We start from the raw sequence: 13,212 nt of genomic DNA, 5'->3' as shown, positions 1-13,212 counted from the left end.
CACTATTTAAAAATGTAAAAATCATTCTTAGCTCACGGGCCACACGAAAACAGTTTAGTGACTCCCGAGTGAGGAGGAAGGAAGCCAATAGGAGGAGGCCCTGGTACCAAAGACAAGATTCACCAACTCCTCAATTGTGCTGCCTCTGAGTTTGGGACTAGGAAGCTAAGGAACTTCCTTGTCACCGCCTTCTTCCTGAGTGCTGAAGAGGTCAACAGTGGGTTAGAAAAGAGGTCAGGGACAGCGCTGTCCCCAGCAGGCCCCTGCATGGCAAAGCTGGGTTTAATTTAAGACTGTGCCCAGAGGAAGCTGAAGGCCTGAAGGGCCTGACTCTCTCTTTCCCAGGCTGCCCTCGCCCCAGGTCCTTTGCTCACTAATGTGCTCAAGCCGCAGGCGAGGGTGGCCACTCTGACCAAGGCAAGGTGCTGACATTCACAGTGTTATTCTTACAGGAGCAAATCACATATGTTTAAATTTTAGTTGATATTAAAATTATTATTATTTTTTTTTTGTTAGGGAAAGGGGGATGGAGGTGGGCAAAGGGTGGGGGAAGGGGGGGCAGACGGAGATTGTGCTTTGGGTGGTGGGCACACGATGCAGTGTGCAGATGATGTTTTGTTGAGTTGTGTACTTGAAACTTGTATGGTTTTGTGAACCAATGTCACCCCCAATAAATTCAATAAAAAAAGGGAAAAAAGAAAAAAAATCACTATTTTAATGAATATTGCATTTTCCAGACATAACTTAATAAGCCTTTTCTCCCAGATCTTGAACTTGTGTGCAGCTGAGTATCTGGACCGAAATGAAGGACTTCACATTTATCCCCTTATCTCCACTTACGAGAACCCTGGAAAGGACCCAGGGGTTTTAGTGGGCTGTGCGGCCCTCTTATCCCTCCTCCTAACACCTTCCTAGTTCTGGGTCCCAGTCCTGCTCTTCTTGTGCCGGGATCACAGAGATTTGCTCAACCCTTGGAGTAAGTCTCCAGTTTTGTTCTGCCAAGTTCGAGGGGGTTCCCGTTACTGCCTTCCCTAAGACCCCTTTCCCAGAGGCAGAGAGAAGGCTTTTAGCAAATTCGTGAACCAAGTGGCTGCTTGTTCCGGAGGCAGGCGAGCTGGAGGCGAGCCCCTCCTCCCTGCTCCGCTTCCTCTCTGCTGTCTGGCTGCTTGTCCCGGAGTCGGCACAACTTCAGCAAGACCTCGGCTGCCCTCTTTATCAGTCCCTCTCAGGGCTTTGGGAATCTCTCTCCTCAAATCCATCAAAATGATGTTCCCAGAGATAATGCTCTAGAAGGAATTGGTTGTTAAAACACGGAGCAAACATTTAATATCTGATCTGCAACTAAATGAGGGTATCAGACACTGGATCGGACGCCAGGGGAGCTTACATAGGCAGCTCCGTGGTCCCGCAAACTTACATGGGGCGCCACGCAGACTGTCAACTGGTGGAAAGGCACAGGAAACCGATCCAGTACAGACAAAAATAAATGAAAATATATAAACACAGAATTCCGATAACATTGAAATACACTTCCCGTCTTGCTGAAGCTGATGCTGACATGAAAGCTGGCACTAACATTAGCAGTCGCTATTTAAGGGACGAATGCTGCCTCAGGCTCAGACAGGCCTAGGGTGGGATTGAATTCTGGCTCTTTGGACTTAATGTCTCTATGTTTCATTTCCTCATGTCTAAAATGGGGATTAAAAGCAAATAAGAATTAAGTTGGATAAATACGTAAGATGCTCTGCAAGCTGCCTAGCTCTCGGAAGTTTTTGTTACTACAGTTAGCTGTTACCACTGAATCCATCTATAGTTCCATAAGCCGGAGGCGGTAGTGCCTCTCTACCCGGCGGATCGCAGATGATAGCTCTGCAGAGGGAGAGGATGCTCTGGGGAACGGCTCTGTTCAGGGGTCAGAGGGGTCCCCATGGTCCCGCCGTCCCTAAGAACTGGAAGGGTCGGTCTTGGCTTGCTGAGAGACTGCGCTGTTTTGTGCCTGACACCTTCTCTGAGATTGCAAATGGTATTTCAGAGGAATTGTGGTTCCTGCCTCTTCTGCTGGATCTAGAACCCATCGCTGCGTCACGTGGAGCCGCCCAAAGCGCGGATGGCGGGTGCAGTTGCTGTTGCACCCTTTGACCACTAGAGAGCGCTGCCGGCTCTCTTTTCCCTCAACGCCGGCTCCATAGGCCCTAGCCAGCCGCCTCTGAGACAGCCACTGATGGAGGGGGGTGTGTGTGTGTGTGTGTGTGTGGTGGGGGTGGGGGAGGAATTGGTGGGACCCTTGCGCTGGGAATCTCTGTCTTCTTGTAAATTGCAGGACAGAGGCTCTCCCTGGACCCAGGGGCTACAATCCTGCACATCCTCGACTGTCTGGTGATCAGGAAGGGGGCGGCAGCGGCCTGGGCAGAGGAGGCTGATGCCAATCAGGCTTACAAGGGGGCGCTGTCTGGTGGAAGAGTGGGGTGGGCTGTCCACGAGCAAAGCTGTGCTGGTGACCTTTCCAGCTCCCCCAAATTTCCGTGACCCTTTTTACCCTCGGGGGACACCCCATTCTCTTCGGTTTTCTTTTGTGGTCACCTTGATTCGTTTTGTCAAGACACTTAATATTTTAAAATGTATTATTAAAGTTTAGTGAACTATCACTCATACCCCTCTCCTGAAAAAACCCAAACCTCTGGCCAACGGATTTACATTGGTCGCCAGTGGCCAATGAAGTTCAAGCAATGATTAATACAACCCACTGGAAGGCATGAAATAGTTTGACAGAATCTTTGGCAATAAAAGTGGGGAGGGGTGGGGAGAAGAGAGAGACATTGACCTTTATTAACGGCCCCTGTGCCAGGAAGTTTTAAGTACCGTGTCTCCATACACACCACTCAGCCTGCAGTAACATTTACCTAACATGTTTCTTTAACTTTGCACCCGCTTTAGCTTTACTCTAAGTCACGATGTCTGTGACATCACAAGTTTGCTACACGAATACATGTTAATTTCTCGTCCACATTAATTTAAACACATGTAAATAAAATGTTCCTGTATCTACCGCCTCAAACCATCTTGTCCGTCACACTTTGGGAAATGGTGCCATCGCCTTAATTCTCCTGGCAATGCTAAGTAAGAGTTGGGAAAAATTAACTTCCTTTACACAAAAGCAGAAACAGGCTCAGAGGAGTCAAGTAAGCCTCCCAAAGTCACACAGGTAGGTACTAAGTGGGTAAACAGGGCTTTAAGTTCTTTTACAACGGATTTCTCCTGGAGAGCGGTGGGGGCACACTTAGGGATTATCTGGCCTGCGGCCCCAGGTGCCTTAGAGGGTCTCTGCTCTGCTAATGGGCCTAGGCCACCCCCTCGCACCCCCTCCAGCGAAGCCGCCAGCTTACCCGGGCCAGGCTGACACCGGCGGGGACTTTGTAGGGCACATACTTCCTGTAGATGTGGCCCACCCTGGAGCAGGGGATGTCCTCCATGCGGCCCCCACACATCCACACCTGCAGGGTGAAAGGGAGAGAGAAGATGATATTCCTGCCTCCAATTCATCGAAAGCATCAGCTTGGATTGTCCACGAAGGCCCCGTTTATAGAACTAGGGACGGAGGACAGCAGCGTGATAACAGCTGACGGCACCGAGTGCTTCCTCATGGCCGGACACGACGCCACGAGCTTCATGTGCACAACTGCACTGCAGCCTCGTCAGGACACCTGGAACCCGGGTGGGGACAGAGCCCCGTTTTACAGATGAGGACACCGAGCTCAGAGAAGCTAGAGGCGTGTCTAGGGTCACAGGGTGAGCAAGAGGTGGCGCCAGAATTCACACTCGGCTTTCGCCGACTCTGGAATCTGAGCTCTAGACGTGGATGCTGTGCTGTTGTGAGGAATTCCAAGGCCCGGCATGGGGGCTCAGTGGGGAGGACGAGGTGACCGCTCAGTGAGGCCTGGGGCAGGGACGCAAGGGGACAGGGCGGCACACGGGTCTGGAGGCTGCTCCTGGATGTCTGCCTCTTCGCTGGGTCACCCTGAGCCGTGGCAGCAGGTGCCCTGCCCTCACCTCTCAGCAGTCTGGCCAGCTAAGCCGTGCAGCTGGGATCGCTGCAGTGAGGGGCCTGATGTTTCTCCCTCCATACTTGGCATCACAAAGAGCTCCTGGGTTTGGCTGCAATCTGAGAATGTTTAAGTACAATCAAAGCTGACTCACTCCCACTGAGGGGCCCAGCCTAACCAGACCCTCCTCAACAGTCCTGGGTTCAAATCCTGCCTCAGCCACTTATCAGCTTTGTGACTTCCATCGAGGTACTAACTCCTCTGAGGCTCAGTTTCCTCATCTGCAAAGGATGAAATGGGGTGGGCCTGGGGGATGAGACAGTGCATGGAAAGTGCTTAGCACAGACTGGCACACAGACACAGCAGTGTTACATGATTCATTCATACGTTTGACTAATATTTATGGAGTATCTGCTATGTGCCAAACACTGTGCTGGGCACATACAGTGGTGAATAAGTCAGCCAGGTCTCCTGCTCTTGGCGGGGAGGGGGGGGGCAGTCTATAAGACGGCCCTCCCAATGACCCCCTCACCTCCTGGTACTTATACCCCATGTTAGTTCTCTCCCAGAACGGTCACAGGAGGACTGAGCTGTGTAACCAACAGGACACTGCAGAAATGATAAGGCTTCCACCTTACTCCCTGGGAACACCTGCTTTGGGGCACTCAAGCAGTGCTATGGTGAGGCCCAGGGCGGAGGAGTTGAGGCCTTCTGCTAATAGTGCTAACTTGCCAGTCAATGAATGAGCGGTCTTAGAAGCTGATCCTCCAGCCCCAGTCAAGCCTTCAGATGATGGCAGCCCTGGCTGACACTCTGACTCCAACTTCAAGACAGCCCCAGGCAGCACTGTCCTGCTAAGCCACTCCCAAATCCCTGCCCCACACAAACTTTCAGTAATAACCACTGTAAGATGCTATGTTTGGGGGGTACTTTTCTCCCCGTGGCAGTAGGTAACTAACACAGGGAGACAGTTTCAGGTGGTGATATGTGCTGTAAGGAAACCAAAATGAGGTCACTGGATAGACTCACTGAATGGATGTGTGGGCTGCTCTGTCACCTCTACCTGTCTGGGAAAGCCTCATCTAGCAGGGGATATCTGAGGCAAGACTTAAATGATGAGAAGGTAAAAGTAACATAAAGATCTGAGGGGTGAGTGAACAGGTGGCAGGAAGAGCAAGTGCAAAGGCCCTGGGGTAGGGCTAGGTTTAGCATAATCACTGAACAAAGCAAGGGAGCAGAGGGAGAAGTGATAGGAGGGGAGGTCAAAGACAAGTGTGGGGACAAGCATAAGGGTCCTAAAGGGCAGAATAGGGAGTCTGTGCTAAAAGTCATCAGTGAGGGAGACAACACAATCCAATTTCTATTTCACAAACAGAAGGGCCGGGAGGGTGCAGACTTGGGGAGGGAAGGCCTGGGAGGCCCTTGCAGGTATGAGGCCGTCAAGGCTTTGGTTTGTGGTTCTCGGTTTCGGTCATGGTTTGGAGGCTGTGGCAATGGTGGGACGCAGCTGGATTCGGGACATTATTATTAATCTTGTCACTATACGCCTTCACTTGTGGAATGAGGAGTAGGAGTGGGTACACTTACACCATCAATTCTGTCAAAGAACTATTTTCAGCTTGAACTGCTCAATGGGATACTGGGGGTTTGTTTAATGTCTTGATTAATTCTAGAAGGGCCATTCTTCCTTCTACCTCATGCACCTGAGGGTTCTCAGTCCCCTTGGACCCCCCGCCAGCCGCTCTCTCTATCCACCCCGATGTGCCCTGTCCTGGGCTTTCCACAAGGGGCTATTGTGTGTATGGGGCTGCAATTAGTGGACATGCTGCCTGGAGAAATGCAATTATATTCTGATCTTGGGGGAGAAAAAAAACCATGAGCAAGTCAATAGAACAGAACATTGGTCTTGAGATAATGGGCTCCTGATGGTAGATTAATGTCAAGGCCAAGCCAAGAAGTTTATTTGCAAAGCAGGAGATACTGATCAGGCGCCAGGATCCCATAACAATAACTCTTCTTTTACACAAAGTGACGGATGTCGAAGGGATGCTTTTGTCCGGAGGAGATTGCCCAGGACGCTGCCTGGCGGCCCCTGCCTTTCGGGAGGTGGAGCGCCCCGAGCAGGTGGGGGACACCTTCCTTCGTTCTATTTTTGAACATCTCCTGGGCAGTTGGCTAGGCTGGCGTCCAGCTCTCTCAACTCCATATTAAACTCGCATTAGCTAACGAGGCTGTGTCTCCGCTCTGCCTGGCAAGGAACCTTCCCTAATGCAGAGATGATCAATTTCCAAATCCTGTCCTTTGCTGTGACCTCGGGTTTCTTTGGCCCTGACCACGCTGGCCACCAGCCTGAAGGTTCCTGAGGGACTGGGGTGACCTTGATCTGCTGAGAGGAATGTCCAGAGCCCAGAGGAGTCCTGGCTTTGGACGATGGCTTTGCTTCACGGCTTCCCTGCCCTGGACACGAGCCACTGAGGCTGTTCAGGGTGGGAACTGCCTTTAGAGAGTCACACACACCTGTTCAGTAAAGATGCTGCTACTCCTGTGAGGCCTGTGAGCACCTGGGCAGCGCCACTGAGGCTGTTCAGGGTGGGAACTGCCTTTAGAGTCACACACACCTGTTCAGTAAGATGCTGCTACTCCTGTGAGGCCTGTGAGCACCTGAGCAGCTGAGAAGGGCCGTGCGAGGCACACCCAACCCTTCAGACCTCGCTCTGCCACCCGGAACGCCCCTTACACAGCGTCAACACTGTGGTGCTCACTGGTTATAAGGCGGGACCCCAAGACTGGAGGGGGCTCTCCTTCCAAAGACACGATAAAAGCTGGAGGCAAAGAACAGTGTCACGACTCGCCCTGGGCTGGGGCGCTGGTCAGGGCTGGCCACCTACCTGTGTACCTTTAGGGCTCTGCCCCACTTCCTTCACAGCTGGGGCAGCAGCCACTCAAGACGCACAAACACCACGGCACACACCACTCTGCGGTCCCAGTGCCAGCTCGTGACCTCATGCCAGGCAGTCACCTGGGAGCCGCCCTGTCCTCAGCTGGAGTTTGCCCTTTGGCCCAACGCCATCACATCTTTTGTCCTATGGTCCAATTTCTAAATGGAGAAACTGAGGCTCAGAGAGAAGAAGTAGTTTTTCTAACTGAGTTGGTGGCAGAACCTGCAACTGACCAGGAGAATGATGGGGTGGGGGTGGGGGCACAGTCACGGGGCACCATGGGGGCCAGGCATGCAAGTGCGTTCCCCCTGCCCCCGGTTACACACGGGCACAGGAGTCCAGTTGGTGGCAGAGAAGGGGGAGTCGCAGTGCCGGCCACAGCCAGCATGTCTGACTGGACCCCATCGTATTTGCATTTACAGGCCACTGAGATGACACTTGTGCAGCCCCTCTCTGCTGTCAGCTTTCTAGCCTCCCTCCCTCCCGGCCCTGTCCCAGCCCCCACCCATCCCTGCCTGCTCTGGGAGCCTTGCTCCACCAGAAGGTTTCCACGGAGCCCGTCAGCTGGGTGCCGGGGAACAGCCTTCTCACTGGAAGCATCCTGCCACAAGACGAGCACAAATCTCCTGTAAAAGCTTGCTCCCCATTCATTGCCATTGCTGCTTTGATTTATTTTATTAGCAAACTTCTTTTGTGTGATGACAGGCTTCATTACAGTGTCTATAAAAGACAATTGCTTGCTCTTATCTCCTAAACGGAGGAGGAGAGACGAGTGGCGATGCGCATCAGGAAGACACAATGGGGCCTGGAGAGAGGGCGGTGGAAGGAAGGGCTGGTCGGGCTGGGCAGGGGCTGGGGAGAAACCTCTCTCTGTCAAGGGAACGGCTGCCTGGAAGCCAACCAGGGACGGGACTGGGGGGAAGGCGGCAGCCAGCCCCATCTTCTGCTGTTGGCATCTTGGCCGAGGACCCCTATGGAGTTCAAATCCTATCCAGTTGCCCTTTGGGGAAATAAGAAGATAATAATAGCCACCGATTACTCTGCATGATCTGTGTGCGTAGGAGGAACAGAGGGCAGCGTTAGGAGCTTGGGCTCCAGAGTAAGACAGAACTGAGTGAGGTAGAGTCCAAGCTCCTCGCCAGACTCACAATCCGGGCAAGTTCTGTGGGTCTGAAAGCCTTGGTTTCCTCATCTCCAAAACAGGATGAACTACTGTGCCCACCTCCCAGGTTGCGATGAGGCTGAAAGGAGGTAACTCTGAAGCACAGAGGACTGGGAGCCACCCCTGTGGTGCCACCTGGACACTTGGCACTGCCCGGGGGCTGGCACTGCACGTGTGCCCGCAGCTGCCCTCAGAAAAGGAGGGCGTTAGACCCATGTCTTCCGGAGTTCCTATGATTGTGAATGTATCAGTTTGTTGTGAACATCAAGATACTGTTTTGGGACCTCACTCATGCTATTTGGACTGTTTATAATGGTTACTGGATACTGTTGGTAAAAAGTGTAGGGAAGACAATTTTACTATATTTACTAGTAAAAACCATTTGAATTTACTTCTAAATTAATGCATTATTTTATACAATTTGGCTTTAAGCATATGTGTATCTAAATTAATAAATTAAATATTTAATAAATGAATTCAGTAAAGCTCCAGGATCCTTTAGGTTTTGACTTGTATTTGGAAAGACAGCACACGCATAACCACCCAGCGGGGAGTGACCATCACACCGTGACACGCGAGGAAACTGAGGCCAAGCCGGGGGCAGTGCCTTCCCCATGGTTCCTGAGCTCACGCATGGCAGAGCCCCGGGTGGAATCGGGGTTGGGTCTCAGAACCAGGCAGATCGAAGGCCTCCAGGGAGAGGTTTAATCTTTCTAAAGCCAGATCCTGACCCTCATACTCTTCCGCAGAGACCCTATCAGCACTCGCAGTGCCTGCGGAACACAGGGGTCACCCTTGGCTGGCAATCAAGGTCCTCGGTCACTCACTCAGCTCTGGCTCTGCCCCTGTCTAGCTAAGGGACCCTGGCCTCGTCCCCTAACCACTCAGGGCACCAGTCTCCACGCCACCCTTGACCAGGTTCTGGGTGCATCTACCTGCTTTCACACACCCGATTTTCACTTCATCCTCTTGAGGATGCAGTGAGTTTTATGACAAAGAAACCTGAGTGTTTCTGTTGTTTAAATCTGCCCAGTCTGGGACCGGTTTGGCTTTTGGTAAGGATATTGGTGTCAAATAATGCAAACAGCACTCATCTGAGGCCTCTAAGCTACTCGGATGCGATGGGTTCCCTCTCAGGTGGAACATGGCTCTCCCTTGCCCCTCCCGGGGCTTTCCACCACCACCTTGCTCTCCCAGTCTGCCCACGGCACCCTCAGACCACCTCCCCCCTCCGTCCCTCCCAGGGCCGGTGCACATCTCTGCCCCCAGAGCCGCCCTGTGGAGACGCACTCAGGGCTCTGCTCTCCCTGGACTCCCTTCTCGTGGGAAATCCTAGCCCTGAACTTGCAAATGGCCCAAGTGTTGGGATATACATGGAGAGGGGATGGGCCCAGAAAGCTGAAAACCTACATATGTTTTCCTTCTTTAGCCTATAGGTGGGCAAGATCACCTAACACAGTGGATCCACTGTGGAGATTTGGTTGTGCACCCTGGTGACCGTGTGCATGGCTGACGAGCTGTGGCTGCCGCTGCCCAGCACCATGGAGAGTATTGTACAGCGTACCACCAGCCCAAGAAAAGATCACTTTTCAAAATCTAAGTACGGTTTCTCCCGAATGCTTGCTGCTTGTGCACCACCTTAAAGTAACAGCGGAACCACCATAAGTCACCGTCTGTAGAGTATTCCACTGTTGGAATATGCGCTACCTTATTATCCCCCGAGGACGCACGTTTGGGTCATTTTCAATCTTCCCCTATTGTAAGTAACGCTTCAATAAATAGCTTCTACCTAAATCTTTGCTCATCTATGCACTGTCTCTCAGGTAAACTCCTGGGCATGGAATTTTGGGTCAAAGAATGTACTTGCTGTGAAATGTAACAGATTTTGCCAAACTGCTATTAATAAGAGAAATACCCATTTACATCACCCCAAAGCCCACATCTTTCTTACACCTGCTCAGCCACATTGTCGTGTGGATACTTCTCTCTCTGGGTCTCAGAGTTGAAGCTACCCTAACCCGGCCTCCTGGGGACACTGTGTGGCCCCCTCTCTGCTCCCTGCCACTGCCATGTCCAGCCCAAACTATCCTCGCGCCTGTGCGAGAGCATCTTGTTTAATCCTACCTCGTGGGGGAGGAAGGAAAAGTACCTCAGCACCATCTGGGATGTGAGGGCCTGAGAGGTCAGGCTATAGGTCCAGGTCCCACGTGGATGGCGAGCAGGGACGAGAGGCCAGCGCCCTGCCTTCTCACCGACACCTTTCCCAGCACACCACTATTACCCAGAGATGGTGATGTGAGTCTGGGGAGGGCAGGGTGAAAAAAGTATAATCAGATAGGAATCAATGCCAGTAACAGTTATTTAAAACACTATGATGGCGAGGCCCTGGGGTACAGAGATGGGACAAGACCCACTCCCAGCCTCCAGGGAGCTCAGAGTCCAGTGGGGAAGACAAGCCAACCCTTGGGTCATGTCAGCATGGGCGAGGCCCTGGGGTACAGAGATGGGACAAGACCCACCCCCAGCCTCCAGGAGCTCAGAGTCCATTGGGGAAGACAGGCCAACCCTTGGGTCATGTCAGCACAAGGTATTTGAACCCAGGGAGCTAGGTGAGGCGGAGAGGAGGCCATCTACAGAGCTGAGCCCAGAAGGCTGAGTGTGAAGTGGCCAGACTGAGGAAAGTGTGAACAGTGTGTACCTCCAAAGATGGGCCTGTGGGCAATGAGCAGTGCTGTTGGGCTGGGGGAGGTGGACATCTACGGTTCCCCTTGCTCCACATCTATTCCCCCTTCTGGATACAGTGGCCAGTCTTTCCTCTGGGGAGCCGGCCCATCTTCCTGGTTCCAGGATGGACATGTGACTGTAGCTGACCAATATGAACGTTGCTCAGGGAGGTAAGGGACCAGCAGGCCAATGAGACACAACGTGGGGACTTGTACAGGAAGATGGGAGAGAGGAACTCCCCACAGAGAGAACGCCTGCCTGCGCAGGAAGCCAACCTCAGCCAGGGGACCGAGAGGGATGGAGACTGGGACGAGTTAGTCCCTGGATCCAGCCGGGCCTGGAGGGTCTACCTGGAATTCCAGTGTGTGGGCCAACTGATTCTGACTTTTTGCTTAAATCAGTTCAACTAGGATTTTGGTCACCTGTAACCGAGAGTCCAGACTAATGCAATGGGGTAGGAGGACAAGGTGCTGATAGCGTGACTGTGCCTTTTGGAAAAAAAAAAAATCTCTGTTGGCTAAGAGAAATGAGAGGATGGGAAAGAGGGGAAGAAAAGGGTCAATGACTCTTCTAGAAATCTGAGCCTTTAGGACATCTTTTCTGAGGTTTTCCCGTCAGGATAGATGGTCTAGTCTGGAATTGGAGTCAAATTATTAATCCATCAGTGCTGTTGGCACGTATCAACTTGTCTTAATTTCTGAAAATACACTCAGCCTTTCATACCCGTCTCTCTTCTCCGTCACCAAGAAGAAACGGGACCTCAGCAGAGATAAATCAGAGGGAATCTGGCCCTTTGTAAATGCCCGCTCGGCCTGAGATGGAGCAGCTGGCATTCCAGGGAGGCGTTGCCAGCAGAGGATTGAGCTCTCCTGTCCGCTCGGCACCGTGGCGGGCTGTCCACAGGGGCCTCGGACAATGCACTGGCAGATGGGCTGCTACGGATCCGGGAACTCATGCTCTCAAAGCCAGGAGAGGGGAAGGGAGCCTCCTCATTACACCGTCTTCTTTCCCTCGAGGTGAAGGACATAATTGGATCAAATGGAAGCAGGAGCCAGCCTCCTCCCGCCTCCCCGTGACAGACCTCCAAAATGGCTTCATTACCGAGGCCTCTGTAAATACACTGTGTGGAGAAAATGCCATTTGTAGTGCTGTAATTGCCCGATGAGCATCATTAGACGGGCCTTTAAAAAACACACAGAATGGAATCATTTTGGGTTTAGGAAGTCCTTTGGGCAAATCTTTCTCCATTCACTGTTCTCCACAAAGTGAGTTTCTGAAGGGGGACTCCTTGCCCAAGGAGGTGGCTCTGGCCAGTGACAGGCCTGCTCTGAGTATTCAACCAACACATGTATGAAGTGTCTTCTCTGTGTCAGACACACGTCCAGTACTTGGGATGCAGCGGTAAGTGGAACACACCAAGATCCCTACCCCAGTGAAGTTTACATTCTGGTGAGAACTCAGAACACAGATGTGCCCATTTCACCCCAAAGCCCACATCTTTCTTACGCTTGCTCAGCCACATTGTGCCACTGGCCATCCCTCGTGAGCTGGGGAGACACCTTACCGGGGGTTCTGGGGATGTGAGAAGCAAGTCCTGGCTGACCACACGGCTAACCTTCCCCTCAGAGAGACCTGATCTTCACCTGAGACCCACAAGAGTCCCACAAAGAAAGGGAGACTGTGACTCCTTCGCCTTAGGAGCCCTGCGGCCTTCTCTTTCCAGGCTCAGACAGACAGGAGGCGGGCGACCTGCCAGCACAGCGGCCAAGGGGCTGTGCCAGCACAGCGGCCAAGGGGCTGTGCCAGGAGAAGGGGGCTCCCAGGAGCTGGCTCACCTTGAATGAGATCTCATACTGCTCCCCTCCCCAGATCTCCAGGCCTGGGTCGTAGCCGCCCAGCTCCCAGAACCACTTCCGGTCCACGGCGAACAGTCCACCGGCCATCACGGGAGACCTGTCAGGGAAGCAGAGCGTGGTGTGAAGACGTGGACCTGAGAGCACACGGACACTGCTGTTCCCCTGCAATGGTGGTCCCGCTGCTCCATGAACACAGCCCACGTGTTCTGCAGGGAATCCCAGGCCCTTCCGGGTGAGGGCCCAGGCCTTTGTCTTTCTTGCCTACGCTTCCCTTCATAAATGCTACATTTTAACCAAGTGGACCCAACGTTCCTACACGTTTAACACCAGGGAATCCTTGTGAAATGATATCACAGCATGTTCTCCCCATGAACCTTGTAGCTGAATCATCTCTCTCTCTCCCCCCAGTCCTCCCACTAGGCCTTCCCGAGTCTGGCTGGGCTGTCAAATGTCTTAGCGATGGAAACCATACAGCTTCCTGGGCCTCCCCC

General features: G+C 52.6%; 1 protein-coding gene across 1 annotated transcript in view; it reads right to left on the bottom strand.

The window, feature by feature from the left end:
* The window catches only part of GALNT10 (polypeptide N-acetylgalactosaminyltransferase 10), a gene marked incomplete at its 5' end in the record, with an annotated part of 170,428 nt that overhangs the window by 8,579 nt on the left and 148,637 nt on the right, over positions 1 to 13,212 (bottom strand). Inside the window, 2 exons of the mRNA XM_005870605.2 lie at positions 3,384 to 3,491; positions 12,701 to 12,818. Of these exons, the coding sequence (XP_005870667.1) occupies positions 3,384 to 3,491; positions 12,701 to 12,818 (226 nt within the window). The remainder of the gene's footprint in view (positions 1 to 3,383; positions 3,492 to 12,700; positions 12,819 to 13,212) is intronic.

Source organism: Myotis brandtii, unplaced genomic scaffold (assembly GCF_000412655.1).
Source record: "Myotis brandtii unplaced genomic scaffold, ASM41265v1 scaffold32, whole genome shotgun sequence".
Lineage (NCBI taxonomy): Eukaryota > Metazoa > Chordata > Mammalia > Chiroptera > Vespertilionidae > Myotis > Myotis brandtii.
The sequence above is the reverse complement of the archived record's forward strand: the minus strand, read 5'-3'. Positions and strand labels throughout refer to the sequence as shown.